Here is a 16,862-nt window from a genome sequence, read left to right as displayed (position 1 = left end):
GACTAATAATAATAATAATAATAATAATAATAATAATAATAATAATAATAATTTTTATTTATACCCCGCCCTCCCCAGCCAAGGCCGGGCTCAGAGAGGCTTACAAGCAATAATAAGAACAAGATGAATGATTACAACTTAAAAACAAAAATAAAATACAACATTAAAATAATGGAACATTAAAATATTAAAATGTAGCCTCATCGCAGGAGGAGAAGGAAAAGAAAAAGGAAAGAGAGGGAGGGAGGGAGGGAATCAAATTGGCTCCAAGCCAAAGGCCAGGCGGAACAACTCTGTCTTACAGGCCCTGCGGAAAGAAATCAGATCCTGCAGGGCCCTGGTCTCATGAGGCAGGGCGTTCCACCAGGCCAGAGTTGAAAAGGCCCTGGCTCTGGTTGAGGCCAATCTAACTTCCTTAGGGCCTGGGACCACTAGAGTGTTGTTATTTATGGACCTTGAGGCTCTCCGTGGGGCATACCAGGAGAGGCGGTCCCGTAGGTACAAGGGTCCTAGGCCGTGATGTGGCAACTAAGGCAGCTGGGCAGCCCCAATGGCCGATCCTTCTGTGCCTCTCCCAGCCTTTGGAGGGCAGAGCAGTGTGTGTGTGTGTGTGTGTGTGTGTGTGTGTGTGTGTGTCCCAGAGGCTGCCCTGCACCCTTATAAGCCAGCCTGCTACATTCAGGTGCAATGGAGGATGCTGCTGCATGACCAGTGTTGAAGCTGAGTTGAAATGCCAGTCTAGTTGGCTTCTGTCCATAGAACTGGGTGGAAGTTGTGGTGGTGGCATCTTGTCCTTTGCTTTAGCCAGGCATAGGCAAACTCGGCGCTCCAGATGTTTTGGGACTACAACTCCCATCATCCCTGACCACTGGTCCTGTTAGCTAGGGATGATGTGAGTTGTAGTCCCAAAACATCTGGAGGGCCGAGTTTGCCTATGCCTGCTTTAGGCAAATGCCTTAAGGGGACCTTGAGTTCTTTTGGGGTCGTGAGTTGCCAAGCACCTGAAGTTGGCAAGCAGGAACTTCATACCCATCTAACATGTCTCCGATGAAAATAGGGACGTCCCATTCCATAGTGATCATTTTACTATTTATACCCCACACATCTTACTGGGTTGCCCCAGCCACTCTGAGCAGCTTCCAACACATCTAAAAACATAATAAATCATTCAACATTTAAAAAAACCTTCGCTATCTGGGATTGCCTTCAGACAACTCGGTGGTTGGATAACTCCCTCCAACATTTCTCCAATGAAAATAAGGACATCCTAAGGAAATACAGTACGGGACATTCCGAGATCAAATCAGAAACCAGAACGGCTTCTCTAAATCAGAGATGTCCCTGGAAAATAGGGACACTTGGGGAGTCTGGAACTTAGGAACACAGAAAGCTGCCTTATACTGAGTCCCACTGGTCCATCTAGCTCAGTATTGTCTGCACTGACTGGCAGCAACTCTCCAGGCTTTCAGACAGATGAGTCTCTCTCAGCCTTACTTGGAGATAGAGATAGATAGATAGATAGATAGATGATAGATAGATAGACAGATGATAGATAGATATAGATAGATATAGATAGATAGATATAGATAGACAGATAATAGATAGATAGATAGATAGATAGATTTTTAAAACTCTATTTATATGCTGCTGTAATATAAAGATATAGCACAGCAGTTTACAGCAATATAAAAACATAAAATCAAACAATAAAGTAATAAAAAGTTAAAAGCAAGTTAAAAGCAAATATAAATTTGAAACAAACATCAATAGACCATTATGGGGAATGTACTCATAATTGCCTGCATAGGCCTGGTGGAGCAGAATTTTTTTAGCAAGTGTTTAAAAGTTGGCACAGAAGGTGCCTGCTGAATCTCTTTTGCCAGGGTGTTCACCAGGCTGATGAAATGAAAGGCTCAGTTTGTTGTCAAAGGAGCCTCCCAAACCCATCAAATGACCAAAGATGCTCCTGCAGATAATCTCAGCGATCGCTCTGGAATAGAAGGGTGCAGGCTATCCCTGAGGTACCCTGTTCCCAAGTAGTTCCATACAAGATGTTGAGGACTGAATGTGGGGCCTTCTGCTTGCAAGGCAGATGCTCTGCCACTGAGCTATGGACCTCAAGCCCCCACTCCCTTAGGTGGAGGCCTGTCCTTTTCCTACTCACTGGGGGCTGGTACAAAGCAGGCCCAGCACTCACTGGCCATTTCCTCATCCTAGGGCACATCAGTGGTGAAGGTGCAGGCCATTGACCAGGACAAGAATGTGAATGACATCATCGATTACAGCATCATCAGTGAGTGATGGAAGGGTGGATCAGGGCACAATGGGCCATGAAGTGTGCAGACGGTACTTAGAGTTCCTGAGATCCTGTATCTCTTTTTGTGTAGGTGGTTTATGTAATGGCGGGTGGTGCTAAGGAGGTGATTGATAGGGTACCAACAACGAGGGAGGGAAAGGCTGACAGCTCATAGCAAATGGTGAAAGGTCTGCACATCAGTTTAGATGCTCTTTCTGTTCCAGTGGATCACTCAAGTTCTTCCCACTGAGACTGACAGCATAAGCAGGCATAATGAGCTACCATGGGCTGGTAGCTACATCCATGGTACCACAACCCATCAGGTTGTGCTAGTGGTTTAAAGTTGTGTCTATGTAGAAAACAGCATGGCTGGGGCTCCACTCATGTGACTGATGACGTGTGTCCCTACTCCCACCCCACCATTCTTTCCCCTCTGCCCTAGCTGCCACTAGCTTGTTCACAATCAACAATGCCACAGGAGTCATCACTGTGAGTGGCCACCTGGACCGAGAGGGCATTCCAGGTGAAGAGGTGCAGCTGCAGGTTGTGGTGAGTAGCAGGCAGTTGTGGGAAGTGGTAGATCTTTCTGCCCCCCCCCCCTCCGCCTCGTCCAAGGCCTCAGTTTCTCTCTCTCTCTCTTGCTTCATTTCTCAGGCTCGGGAACGAAACCTCAACATTTACCAGCAGGTGGCGCAAGTGAACACCACTGTGACCATCCAGGTCACTGACATAAATGACAACAAGCCTCAGTTCTATCTGTGCGAGGACTACGCAAACTGTGACTTCACAGGCCCTCCAGAGGGTGACTTTTTTGGTGAGATTGAGGAACATGCTTCTGCCAGAACACCTGTGGCTGGCCTCAATATTGTGGCCTATGATCCTGACAAGGTGAGCAGGGGAGGAGAGTCTGTGAGGCTTCTTGTGGGTGGGATGCAAAGCTCAAAGGACAAGGGATACCAGGGATGATTGATGCCAATGCTATCCTGGGATGCTGCTCCACCTTTTTGACTATAACAATCATTTTAGTGTTGGGCCATTCAAACCATGCAGTGGGAAGGTGGCTCCTTATGATTTTTGGCAAGCATCTGCATCGCTATAGAAGGAAAACAGGTGAAGATGGAGTATAACTCAAAACATAAGCCAAAGGTCAATCTAAAATGTCTCATCCCGTATTGTAAGATGTTAAATGTATATTCAGTAGTGTGCCACAGTCGGTCCAAGACCATTTGTAATGTTTTTCAATATGAAATTTATATTTAGAATATACTATGTCAACAACTGTAGTATTCTAGCTGCTGGAAAATTCAAGGGTAGGTGGTCCTAACACAGTTCTGTAGCTGCTATCTCCTATTTCTAGTCTAGGGCAAAAGACTGTAATATATCATTGTATGTGCCTCCGTGTGTGTATATGTGTAGCATACGTGTAGCCAGTATGTACATTAATAATAATAATTATTATTTGTGTGTGGTCTGTGTGGGTGCATGAGAGTGTGAGTGAGGGTGGGGGGATGACAGATGGTTACTTTTGCTTTGGCCATGCTGAGCACTGGGGGCTGGCCTGTTTGATTATCCAAGCTCCCTGACTTCTTCCCTGAACAGGGCTCCAATGGCACCTTCCAGCTGTCCCTGCAGGGTCCAGATGCGTTTGCATTTTCAGTCTCACCCCAGAAAATCGTGAATGAAGGCACCGTTCAGGTCCTTGTAAGCAATTCAAGTCTTGTGGACTACGAAAAGACACCTACTATGACTGTGGAGGTGAGTGAAACAAGGGTCAGGGAGAGAGTCCCATTCCCTTCCTGCCAAGAACTGGGATCTTAACTCAGCCGTTTGTTCGCTAAAAGTAACTGAATCTCCTTCTAGGCCATTTCAGTGTAGAAGTGAGGATTATGATCAGACACCCCAGAAGGTAGCTTTAAAAGGACTTCATTCTGCTGTCTGCTCAGAGCCTGAAGCCATCAGGCTGTGTGGGAACTGTGTGGTTAGCACTGTGTGACTGACCATCTTCTTGTAGAATCAAAGCATCCCCACCAGCTCTGGATTCTCATCAAGTATGAGCATCCTATTATACCTGGCTGCCTGCCAAGGAAATAGGCCCACGATGTAGACAGTCTTTGAAGCCCAGAAGACTCTGTTTAGTTCCTTCCCACAAAAGGCGGCAGCATGGAGTTTAGTAAGAGTCACTCTCAAGCCACTTCTGCCCCCATGACCATGACCATGCTTGGGCTGAGGTTTACTTGGCTCCTTCTAATCCTGGCAGATTGTAGCAAATGACACTGGAAGGGACACTGATTGCTGCTCCTTTGCTATGGTCACCATCAATCTCACGGATATCAATGACCACAGACCTGAGTTCAACCAGAGCGAGTACAAACTTTACGTACTGGAGGAGAGTCCACCTGGCACCGTTGTCTCCTCAAACATCACGGTAAGCAAGTTCCGCAGCTGCCTTGGGACCAGGAGGTGGGGGCAGAGAACTCTCTGTCTGTGTCATCAGAAGGACCTATTCTCTGTGATGTGGCCAGGTGCTTCATGGCTATGTTGAGAAGCAGGCATCTTGGGCTTCCTCCACATCCACAATGGGGAAGTCAATTAAAAGTAACAGTCAATTTGATCCTTCTGCTTTCTGCAGGCTACTGATCCAGACAGTGGAAAGTATGGAGAGATCACCTACTATCTGCTTCCTCAGAGCATGTATGTACATGGGATTGCTAGAGAAACGGGGGGAGGAACAAGGAGAGCATTGTGGTGTAGGCCTACTTTTGCTGGGAGAGAACTAGAATATCTCAAAACCAAGGATGTGTCTTTTCTCTGTTATGCAGCCATTCCACGTTCACAGTGAATGCAACAAGCGGGGCAGTGCTAGTGGAGAATGGCTCTAATCTGGATTGGGGAAAGCGTGCTGTCTATTATGCCACCTTGCAGGCAGTGGATGGGGGAGGTCTGTCTGGATCCACACAGTTGGAGATCACAGTAGTTGACATCAACAACAACCCTCCAGTTGTGGTGGGCTCCTACAATGTCTTTGTCACGGAGGGCCAAGAAACCCGTGTCCAGATCCAGGTAATTTCAAGGCAACATTTCCTCCTTTATTGGACCTGAGCATTGGGCCTCTTTCCAAATTAGGCTGCTGTGCACTTTAAAGAAGTAGCCCTGGCATGATTTACTCATGGGACAACAAGTAATTACTTACTCCTAGTACATGCACCTGAAAGTTTATGTGGCAGGAGACACCTTCACACTTAGGGCTCACCCACACTTCCCATTTGGCCGAAGCAAGCAGGATCTTACTTCTTCTCATTGTTGGCTGAAAATTCCCTCAACTCACTTCCCAGGCCACCGACCAGGACGATCCAGAGACCAATAATAGCCGCTTGCAGTTTGAGATTGTGCCTGGCGAATTCAGCAGCAACTTCACTATCGACCCGAACACAGGAGTGCTGAGCAGTGAAGGGCCCTTGGACCGAGAAGCCATCCCTGCAGAGCTGGAGGGCAAGATAGCGGTGACAGTCCTTGTGCATGACTTGGGCATCCCTCAGTTGAACGACACAGTGAACGTCACCTTCATCGTGGAGGTAATGGTGCACCCTGTCAGGGCTCTGGAAAAAGGAGGCTAATGCATAAAGAGGCACCTTAGGCCCTGCTCAGGTAAGCTGAGCCAGGTTCCAGAGTGTCTGTAGGTGATGGAAACAGGCACCCTAAGAGTGTGTGTTTTGTGGCAGATGGCTTCTGTGGTATTGAGGTCTCAGAAACTGTGTCATCCCTGCTCTGTCATTGCTGCGAGGATGCCCTCTATTATCTCGAGTACAGATGAAGCTGCCTTAGACTGAATCAAATTATTGGTCCATTGAGCTCTGTGTGGTCTACACTGACTGGCAGCAGCTCTCCAGGGATTCAAGCAGGGTTCTCTCTCTCAACACTCCTTGGAGATGCCGGGGAATTGAACCTGAGACCTTCTGCATGCAAGGCAGATAATCTACCACTGAGCTATAGCCCTTCCCCTAAGTGGATGCTTGGATGTGGAATTGCCCCATTACCAGTTTCCCCCTTTTCTCTTTAGGACATAAATGACAACGCACCCAGATTCAACAGCTCCTTTTATGAATTTTCCGTTCCAGAGGGCTTGAAAGGTACGGTGAGCCAGTGATCTTTAGTCCAGAGTGGAAAGGAACTAGGATTAACCTGGGACAACAATATGATGCAACAAGAGAGTCTGGCAACAGTGGCGGACCTTGGGGTCTCAAATTTCAGTAGCCCCCAATGCAATGCCAAAATTTGGTGCCCTCCCTTCTATTCTACAACATAGAGGCACTCTGAGGCTCTCCACTTCACTCAGTGCACCCAAACCTGTCGCTCTCCCCTGAATCTGCCTCTGTTGACAAAAATAGTATGCACAACAAATAGGGGGACCCAACTTATATCTAAATAATACCTGCATTGTACTAATAGGTTTTCGACCATATACGAAAACATTATCTGTTTTGGCAAGCAGTCTTTTTCAAGTTCTTACAGATAAATGCTAACTTCTGGTTCCTTTGGCAGAGTGGGATTTCCTTAGGAAATTATAAATTATCATTTATCTGTAGAAATTTGAAAAACCAACCAACCCCTACTTGCTAAAACAGATGTTTTACCAGTGATCTGTAGTATTTATTGCATTAATTAGCAGTGGGGAACAGGAAGATGTGGCAAGGCATTAAACAGGAAGCATATAATGGCTTTTCCTAGTTAGGAGGTGTTGCTTTTCATGAGCATTAGAAGTGTAGAGGTTGCATTGCTTTTTAAGATCTGTGGGGCTGTGGCAATGTGGTGAAAATGTTATTCTTTCTAACTAACCTTCCATCTCCAGGTGTCTTTGTGGGGAGTGTGGAGGCTACCGATGCTGATCAAACAGTGATAAACAACCGTATCTCATTCTACATTGTAAGCAGCGCGGGTTCAAATAACTTTATGGTGCGTTCAAATCGCCTTGGCTCTGGCTGGTACCAGGGGATCTTGAATCTGGACTCCGATGTTGCTCTTGACTATGATCGGCTGCAGCAGAAGTTCTTCAATCTGACTGTGCAGGCGGAAAATTCAGACTTTGGGGGGACCGTGGAAGCTGTCACCGCTGTGGTGAGGGTGAACGTGCTGGATGTCAATGACGAGTCCCCAACCATTGAGCCATCTCCACCACAAGACATTGAAGTTTGGGAGAACGTCACCCTGCATGAGTTAGTTGTCACGCTAAATGCCACCGACATGGACACCAACCACTCGCTGGTATTCCAGGAGTTAGCTGTAGCCTGCTTCAATCATTCAGTCAATGTGGGCAACGTGTGCCGGGAGTGGTTCCTTCTGGAGCCCAATGGCTCAATTTTTGTGAATAGTTCGGAGATAGACTATGAGGCCTGTGACCTGGTGGAGCTCACGTTGCGTGTTAAGGATGAGTTCACTGAGAAGGGAGACCCCTTCAGTGGAAATGGTAAGACATTAGGATGAGGACTTGGTTCTGCATCCCCTCCGAATCTTGAGCTTTACAGCTTCCTTCCTTTTCTCCATCAGTCCCACTTTCTCTTTGTGGCTGGGATGTAGCATTAGGTCCTAGCTGGAGATGCTTCGGGGAGCCATGCTTGTTGGGTAATGGAAATACTCTATGCTCCAGTCCCAGCCTCCCCTCAGAGGCAGCGTGCATTGTATATAGAAAAGCCCCTGAAGGAAATGAGCCAGTGGAATAGAAAGTTGGTACCTGGGCAAACTTTCCAGAGTCTCATCTACCTTGTTGCACAGTTGACTTTAAAAAACATGTTGTCATTGCATGAGGAAACAGCTAAGTGTGATGGTGGCACAACAACTCAACCTGTGTTCTGCTGGGGTTTTTTAAATAAAGCACAGGGTCCTAGACTGGGGAGATTATGGAGGGGGAGGGGCTGAATTTCCACCACCTGCACTTCTCCTCCTCCCAACCCCAAATAATCTTTTATCTGCAGCCATTTTTCTCCCAGCAGGGGTTACTCGTGGTTCAGGAGGACCACTGGGAGAAATATGGCTACAGAGAACCTGTTTTAGAGGGGAAAGCATGGGTGAAAGGATCCCATTCACATTTTCTGTCCCCGCAAGCTATCTCTTTAAGTATCTGCCCTGATCCCCATTCTTTTAGATGGATTTAGTGACAAAGTGGTTGAACACTAGGTTCTGTCAATGAAACGACTTAATTGCCATAAGCTTATTTTCTTATCTCTGTGGTTCTGCTGCTATTGCATCTACTTTGGATCTACTTTGTGGGAGGAATGTCATCGCTAATCTGGTCCCAGCATCTTCACAGCGGGAGGTTCCTTAGCACTGTAGAATGGTGGCAACAGAACAGTGAACTAATTTAGTAAGCTATGTGAATGGGCTGTTTGCTGAAGGACTTGAGAGACAAACCTTGATAGGTGATGCAGTATTGTGTTCCTCACTGGGAGCAGGGTGGAGTCTGCAGAGCCACTTCAGTCAGTAACTAGTGCCTCCTCTGTTGTGCCTTTTCTTCTTCCTGCAGAGACCCTGAGAATCTTAATCACTGATGTGAATGACAACCCACCGGTGTTTGTAGAAAGCACCACCACCTTTGGTGAGAGCAATATATGCAAGAGAAATGTGCTGCTACTGCCCCCTAATGGATAGATGGGTAGATGGTGGTGTATGAGAGACTGCATCAAAGATTCTCCTCCAGCTTTGTCCTCTTTTGATAGAAATTCCTCTTGCCTGCTCTTTGGGGCTGAAATAATTGGAGTCCCCCCTTTAATGAATTAAAAGCAATCGTAGCTCTCAGAAAGCTCCTCCTTCCATGGGAAGGGTATCCTTTCCTCCTCCAGTAGTGTCAAATAACCCATCTTCCCCTGTCAATTGTTAAGGGAGGAGCAGCTGGTTGCCTTCCTGTCTAACATTAGCCAGGACAAAGGAGGCTGGAGCTAGAAGTGAGAGCAAGCTCTTAGAAAAGACCTCTGTCCAGCATGCCCTGCTCTTTGGCACCCATTATTTGATCTGTATCTGGTGTTTTGTTGCAGTGATAATCCCAGAAGTCTCTTCTGTGAACCTGCAGGTGGCTGTGGTCAAGGTGAGAGAATGCAATGTTGGGGCACATGTGTGTATGGGTGTGTACTCATTTGGGTACACAGTGCTATGTATACTGTGGTCTGTATTTGCCTGAGCTTGAGTCTGGACTAAGGATTCTGAGCTCCTGTGTTCCGATTCAATACATTATGTCCAATCACAGAACATTTCAGGATTTGGGCCTCTGCCATTGGCCCTTGAACTCTGACTCGTGATTCACAGCTTGAAAGTTTAGACAGCCAGTCATGTTGGGAGTGGGAGTAGCCCAGTTATGTAGTTCAATAAAAGTTCTCGCTGTTATCACTGTGTCTTGCCTCGTGGGAACCTACCTACACTTCACACAGCTCCTTCCTTGTGGTGGGAACTGGCTCCTAGTTCCCACAGGCTATGTGATGTGGGGTAGTTCAAAGAAGCAGCAACAATAGTGTCCTCCTCCTCCTCCTTCCAGGCTGAAGACGCTGATTCGGGTGTGAACAGAGTGATTTCATTTGCCATCTCCAGGGTACTTTTCATCCCAGACAATGGACCTGAGCAGATCCGTGAACATCTTTTCAAAGTGGAGACAACAGCAGAGAAGGACCTCTACATTGGGAGCATCCAGTAATTGATGGGGTTTTGTTGTCTGGGAGCTTTGTGGAGACCACAAGGGTTGCCACTGTATTGACAGGGAGAGGAAATCCAGGAAGAATGGAAGCCAAGAGGAAAGTGTAGCATTGCCAGTCATTTGATCTTGGGGAAATTCTGATAATAGCTTGAGCATGACCAATGCAGCTATACTCCTGGCATCCTATCTAGAAAGAGAGTGTTGCTTCTCAGCACAGACAGTGATAGCAAAATAGGTAGCTTAAATGTTAACACTAGCTTCTCACTTTCTCCTGTTCGGGGTCTAATAAAGGTGAAGGTACCCCTGCCTGTACGGGCCAGTCGTGTCCGACTCTAGGGTTGTGTGCCCATCTCACTTAAGAGGCTGGGGGCCAGCGCTGTCCGGAGACACTTCCGGGTCACGTGGCCAGCATGACAAAGCTGCATCTGGCGAGCCAGCGCAGCACATGGAAACGCCGTTTACCTTCCCGCCAGTAAGCGGTCCCTATTTATCTACTTGCACCCAGGGGTGCTTTCGAACTGCTAGGTTGGCAGGCACTGGGACCGAGCAACGGGAGCACACCCCGCCGCGGGGATTCGAGCTGCCGACCTTTTGATCGGCAAGTCCTAGGCACTGAGGCTTTTACCCACAGCGCCACCCGCGTCCCTCGGGGTCTAATACTTCACTATAAATTCCAGTTTAGTACATGTTTTATCTGGTCTCCCTGTGATCTGTCCCCAAGCTTGGAGCAGTGTCCTAAGGGCCACATGCACAGACAGGGCATTGTGGAACTAGGGGCTGGTCTGTCTCTGTACAGACTCTGGGATCAGGAACTCTCAGTCCCTCTGATATTAATTTCTCTGTTTCTGCAGAGTTGCCAGCAGCCTTGACAGTTCATTGAAGGGTCAGTATCGGGTGACAGTGGAAGCCAAGGACCACGGGAACCCTCCACTGTATTCCTCAGTATCACTGGACGTAAGACAGCTTTCTGATCTACCCAGATTCCTTTCGCAATGCAGACATTCACCATGACTTTCTTCTGAGAACATTTGCCTCTCTCTTTCTCCAGATCTACACCGTTGATCAGAGCTACCGTGTCCGGCTGGTGTTTGATTCCTCCTTGCAGGACGTACAGTCTAATTCGGGTGAAATCAATGTGTATGGCATTTTTACCTTCCCTTCAGTGGGTTGATCCAGGGACATATCTATTGCATTGCAATTTGAATTCCATGGAAAATACAACATAAGAAAGGAAAGAAGCACTGCAAATATAATTAAAAACTGAGGGCTTTGTGTGCACTAACAATTCCTATTCCGCTAATGTTTTCATATCTAAAGCCGGATTCTGAAACTTACTGGCACCATTACTATCTCATGCCCCAGGGTGCAGGGCAAGCCATGCAGCACAGAGGAGCTGACCCCTGAACATGAAGTTAAAGAGACACTTAGAGACACTCATTTTCTGTGCTTTTTCCAGGGCTCTGAGTATAGCTACCCAAGCAACTGTCTATGTAGCAAACATCAGGTCCATCGAGGATTCCGGGAGCTCCAGATCTGACAGGTGACTGGGACAGAACAAGATGAAAGGAAATGAGTGAAGCTAAAGGGAAGACAGTAGTGCCTGAGAAGCATGAACAAAGGGGGAAGTACTTGTGATGCTTGCATCTATGGCTGGCCACAGGCATAGGAAGTATGCTGGTAGGAAGTATGTTTGAATGTCTGTAGAGTAAATGGAGAGGGGTAAAGAATATTTGCGGATTCATGTCCTCCTTGAGGTTCCAAGCACTGAGGTTGCATGTAACCAGTGTGACAGATGATGTTGTTGACTCTGTAGTGCTGATTCATCAGGGGTTGGCTGTGTTTGCAAAGCCAGTCAGGTTACCCAATAATTCCCTGGGGGTTGGCTCTTTGATCAGTAAAAGGTCTAGGAAGGGGCTTCTGGCAATACCCCTTTCCCATCCCCATACATGTCCATCTTACACATCACCATCTCAACTCCTCTAGGGCTGTGGTGAAGACAGCAATGGAGGCCTATTTCGTCTATAGCAATGGCACAGCTCTGATGCCCGGAGAAGTACGCACGTAAGTGATGCATCACGGTGGAGATGGGCTGAGCTGGGCTGAGAAGCCCAGGCAAAGGTCAGTGTGGCCTTCCCCAACCTGGTGCTCTCCAGATTAAAGCATTGTAGTCTAAAACATATCCCATCATCCCTGACCATTGGCCAGACTAGCTGGGGCTGATGGGAGTCCAAAATATCTGATGAGTGCCAGGTTAGGGAAGGCTGAGCTTAAGAGCATGGGTAGGAGGAAAGAGGGGAGCATCAGAAAGGGGAAATGTGCATCTGCTCTGGCAGAAGTTTGCATGGCAAGGAAGTAATTCAGAGGGGAAAGGTAAGGATGGCTGATCCCCTCTGACTTAAACCCAGTTTGAATGAAATCATAGCCCTCCCCAGGTCTTCTAAAACCAGTAGTTAAGAGGCCAGGCTCCCTCTTCCCCCCACTCCCAGTAATTTGAATCATGGGGAAAGTTTCCCCTTGGGATGTAGTGATGGCCACCAATTTGGATGGCTTTAAAGAAGCACTAGCCAAATTCATGGAGGTTAAGGCTATCAGTGGCTACTAGCCACTCCAATGGCTGTGTTCCATCTCCACTGTCAGATGCAACAGACCTCTTTATACCAGTTGCTAGGAATCCCAAGTGGGCAGGAGAGTCCTGTTGAACTCATTGTCATTCTCCTGCTTGTGGGTTTCTTATGAGCACCTGGTTGACCCCTGTGAGAACAGGATGCTGGACTAAATGGGCCTTTGGCCTGATCCAGCAGGGCTTCTTATATCCCAAGGAACACTTCATGGAAACCTTTCTGTCTTCTTTCCAGACTCATCCAGAGAAACCCTGGGGAACTCTCTCGGTTGCTCAAGCTTGGCCTATCCATCATTGTGAGTGCACATTTCCTGCTCATACTCCCAAACACTGAGGAGCAGCTCTAGGGTCTCTTTGAAGTAAGGCGGCAGTGGTGGGATTTGTCAAAGCTCAAACAGGAAAGCTCTGTCGGAATGGGTGCATCGGAGGCTTGGTGTGTGCCCCTGGCAAGACAGCAAGCTCTACCTTGCCAGGGCAAGTGAGATGGCCATGGGAGAGATTGTGTGGCTGGAGCTAATGCTGGTGGAGAAACGGGCACCCTGGCAGAATGGCATGCTGGAAACCAATCTTGCACCACAGCTGGGACTGGCATAGAGAGAGGCTGTGTGCACTGAGGCTGTAGCCAGGGCATAACTGAAACATTATGTTGTAGACACGGGCGCTTGCTGAGCCAGTGTAGTGATACTCTTGTGTATCCCAGGGCCCTGTGGAGGTGACGCAGTCCAACAAGGAGAATGAGCTGTTCGCTGTCATTGCAGGGCTGGCTGTGGCTGCGCTTGTTATCCTCATCGTCATGATCCTGATAATCATAGGCATGAGGAAAAGGTACAAAAGTGCCCTTCCCCTTATTATGGCAGGTATACGAACGTACTTGCTGCAGCTGGTTCAACGCTGCCTCTATTTGTTTCTGCACACTCAACAAAAAAGGGGCTGGTGTATTATTAAGGGCTTTTTGTGGGGGGGGGTGGACAGGTTTGTTGCTGTTACTGCTTTTTTTGGTCTATTTCATGTTATGATTTGTGTGGAAATGGTTTGCTTTTTGATTGTTTGATGTGTTTGTTATGTAATTATGTATTTTTTCATGTTGTAAGCCACTTGAGCATGGTTTTAAATGTGGAAAGGCGGCATACAAATGAAATTCTATATGTATGTACACATACTGCACTGCATCAGCACCTTCCCAAAAGCCAGCATAGCCTGCATCCCTCACGTGGTTCCACCATTCTGCTATTCCACATGCTTGGTTTTGTGGCATTCTCGTGGTAGGGCAGCATGTTCCCTGGCCTGACCAATAGCCATGATGGCTAAGTACTACTTGCAGAGGGAGAGTACCTCTGAATATTAGCTATTGGAGATCATGTGTGGTGGGAGTGTTGGCCATGCCCTACTTGAGGGCTTCCCATGGGCATCTGGTTGCCTATGGTGGGAACAGGATGCTGGGCTCAATAGGCCTTTGGTCTTCTCCAGCAGGGCTCTTCTCAGGTTGTTCACTCTTCTTTCTCATTTCTTTTTGCAGTTATGTGAGGAAGCTGAGGGCCTTAAAAGCCCTGAAGGTGGCTTCAAAGTTAACACCTGGTGACGTGGTACAGGGGCCTGCTATCCCTGGGACCAACAGATACAACACAGAAGGGTATGTTTTTGGGGTGGGGCAAGGTTTGCCCTAGTAAAAGGGGTGTATCCTGGATTGACCCGTGGAGGGGCAAAATCAGGAAGAAACGTAAGCGTGTGCCTGCCTCCTAGTAGACCCCATGTCCTTTAGTTATTCAAATTTGTGTTGTTAAACTCCATGTGCTGAACTGGTCCTGTACTGAATTTGCAATGACAGAAGTATGTCCAAAATCTCCAAATTCAGAAAAGGATTGATCTGTGGCTATACAGTGAAAAGGATTGGATTTGATGCCCAGGGGGATATCCATATTTTTAGCCAGTTACTAGTGAATTTCCTTCTTAGAAATGTCAAACTCTGCTGTACATGGGTAAGCAAAATTAAGGCAGAAGCGGCTAGTAGCCTTGACTATAGGCGATACACATTTTGTGCAACACCACAAGGCTGTTGCTGCACTGTGTGCATCACACTGATAATTGTTATCAATTATGCATTGCATGTGATTTTGTTGCCTGTCTGGCACTCTGTGCTGTCTAGTCAGCTGAATGATAAGATTCTGGTGGGCTGAATTTGTAGCGATTAAGAAGCTCACCACTGGACTATTCTTCTTCAGGGCTAACCCCGTGCTTGGTTTCTCCTTGTACCCCTCCCTGGACCTGGAGGAAAACGCCAGTTCTGAAGTGGCCAGGTATGGCTACGAATCCTGTCTTTCAGTCTCAACTCCTGTGTATGAACCAGGTCATGATTGAATGAATGAAACTGACTTGCCCTCCAAAGCCCCTCTTTCATGCGTTGCCCCAAAGGTCACATTTGCCACGGGGCTGCTGCCAAAGAACTGAGTTGGCCACACACCCATTGTAATGTTTAGAATGACTAGCCACGTAAGGCAGGGCCACCACTTTGCGAGCCCGTTCCCCTCACTTCACATCCCTGGCTCCCGCTGGTGGGGGCATGGAGACTGGCAGCTAGGGGTGACAAAGAGCTCCCTAATCAGCCCATGCTGCTTTCCCTTTACAGCCTGAACTCCCTGGATGAGAACATGGTTGATGCTCCAGAGGTTGCTCCAGAGGTTGCTCCAGCTGTTTACAAAAGGGTGAGGACCCTCAGACCTGTCACTGCCCCACAGGACATTCTCCCAGCCAAAGCATGTTCCTGACATTTGATGATGACGATGACATACCTTTCAACTTTTTATGATGCAAAACCAGGATGCTCATCTTCCGGGGCATGCTCCCGGGCAAGTCATGTGACACATGCCCTAAAAAGTGCCTCCCTTGTTTCATTTTTCCTTCTCTTTTGAAGAGCCCTGGACTGTTAATCCAAATGCCAGGCAGGGGCCCTTTATGACCACCATCAGGCCACACACCCTGTAGATGACCCAGTGTGACTTTGTCACAAGGCGCATTCCAGTCAGGTAACCTATTACTGGTGAACCAGCCATACGTATGTCTTCAAGTTCAGCGAGGCTCTCATGGGGCGTCTCATCTTGCAGCACCACTGTTAGCAGGCCTCACAGGGGCCTTTCCAATCCACTGGGATGGGCAGTAAGAGGTATTGCGCAGGTATTCCGTGTACAGCCACGGAAAGTGCCTTCTGCACTGCACTTCAAAGGTTTGCTGCAATGTGCTTGGCTCTCTTCAAGTGTAATGATAGGCCTGGAAAGACCCACTACTATGCTGTAGTAGCCTAGCTGCAACGGAGCTAAGATCAAAGGTATGTCAGCAGACACACACCCCAGGCTACCTCTTCAAAGTGGATCTGCTTTCTTAGACCTGATATTCAGCTTTCACATGCAGAGGTTCAGGTTCCTGCACCACAGGAAATGACTGCTTATGTGGTCAACGCTGCAGTTCTTGGAGTGACAATCCACCCAATAATCCAAGGACACAATGGCAAATAGTACTTTACAACATAGATGGATCATATTCTAATCTCATACTCTTTCATCCCAGCAGGACAAAGCAGATGCTGTACACCAGGCAAATGGCCAGAATGAGCCACTGAAAGCTGCCTTAGAAAGCCACAAGAAAGACAAACCAGAGCAACCGGGACACACCAAGCAGTTTTTTGCCTTCGACAACACCTCTTTGGACACCAGTGATCTCTGATCACACCCTGCTTCCTCCTGGCAGAGGAAGAGACACTTATGAGCAGGACTTGTATAGCAACATTGGCTCAGAGACATTGAGCCAGCAACTGTAAAGAAACTCACTGGGAATCCTTTTTAATCCATGACTTATGATTGTCTGCAAGCCTGCATCCTAGGCAGAAATGAGCCTGGCCCAAACTAGAGAGATCACAGTGAAGAAGAAAGTGGAAGAGGTGGTAAGTGCCTACCAGGCTAGGCAACACCAGTGTTTTCATGTGTTCAAAAGGTACGATGCAAAATGGCTTGTGGGTTTTTTTTTAAAAAAAAACAATCAAGCAGTGTATAAATTTCATGAAATAAATAACATAATAAAAATTCCACCTCTCACTGGAAACAGGGCAGGGAGGGAATGGGGATTTAGAGCATTAGGTTGTATCCAACCGAACCTAGCACTAAGAGACGGTTTGTCAGCACAAGGATTTCTGCTTGCACACTGGGGTGTCCCCCCTCCCTGTGCATCCCCTAAATATGTTCACTCAACACTCTGGATAAGGTTTGGGAAGGGTGCAGGGTATGGGA

At 47.5% G+C, this 16,862-nt stretch overlaps 1 protein-coding gene across 5 annotated transcripts in view; it reads left to right on the top strand.

Annotated features, from left to right (window-relative positions):
• CDHR2 (cadherin related family member 2) overlaps nt 1-16,658 on the top strand; it is a 30,139-nt gene extending 13,481 nt beyond the window's left edge. For 3 of the 5 annotated variants that reach the window (XM_083603760.1, XM_083603759.1, XM_083603757.1), the window contains 23 exons: nt 2,218-2,293; nt 2,739-2,845; nt 2,951-3,184; nt 3,896-4,051; nt 4,554-4,721; nt 4,926-4,987; nt 5,116-5,356; nt 5,629-5,868; nt 6,354-6,423; nt 7,143-7,757; nt 8,811-8,882; nt 9,319-9,368; nt 9,813-9,964; nt 10,820-10,922; nt 11,017-11,105; nt 11,425-11,508; nt 11,952-12,029; nt 12,824-12,884; nt 13,289-13,413; nt 14,105-14,218; nt 14,808-14,882; nt 15,212-15,287; nt 16,147-16,658. In XM_083603760.1, the coding sequence (XP_083459886.1) occupies nt 2,218-2,293; nt 2,739-2,845; nt 2,951-3,184; nt 3,896-4,051; nt 4,554-4,721; nt 4,926-4,987; nt 5,116-5,356; nt 5,629-5,868; nt 6,354-6,423; nt 7,143-7,757; nt 8,811-8,882; nt 9,319-9,368; nt 9,813-9,964; nt 10,820-10,922; nt 11,017-11,105; nt 11,425-11,508; nt 11,952-12,029; nt 12,824-12,884; nt 13,289-13,413; nt 14,105-14,218; nt 14,808-14,882; nt 15,212-15,287; nt 16,147-16,302 (3,204 nt within the window). In that variant the 3' untranslated portion in view covers nt 16,303-16,658. The remainder of the gene's footprint in view (nt 1-2,217; nt 2,294-2,738; nt 2,846-2,950; nt 3,185-3,895; nt 4,052-4,553; nt 4,722-4,925; nt 4,988-5,115; nt 5,357-5,628; nt 5,869-6,353; nt 6,424-7,142; nt 7,758-8,810; nt 8,883-9,318; nt 9,369-9,812; nt 9,965-10,819; nt 10,923-11,016; nt 11,106-11,424; nt 11,509-11,951; nt 12,030-12,823; nt 12,885-13,288; nt 13,414-14,104; nt 14,219-14,807; nt 14,883-15,211; nt 15,288-16,146) is intronic. The other 2 variants (XR_014545595.1, XM_083603758.1) reach the window with 2 other exon arrangements.
• Nucleotides 16,659-16,862: the final 204 nt, after the last annotated feature.

The sequence above is a fragment of the Podarcis filfolensis genome (assembly GCF_964270895.1).
Source record: "Podarcis filfolensis genome assembly, chromosome: 2".
Lineage (NCBI taxonomy): Eukaryota > Metazoa > Chordata > Lepidosauria > Squamata > Lacertidae > Podarcis > Podarcis filfolensis.
The sequence above is the reverse complement of the archived record's forward strand: the minus strand, read 5'-3'. Positions and strand labels throughout refer to the sequence as shown.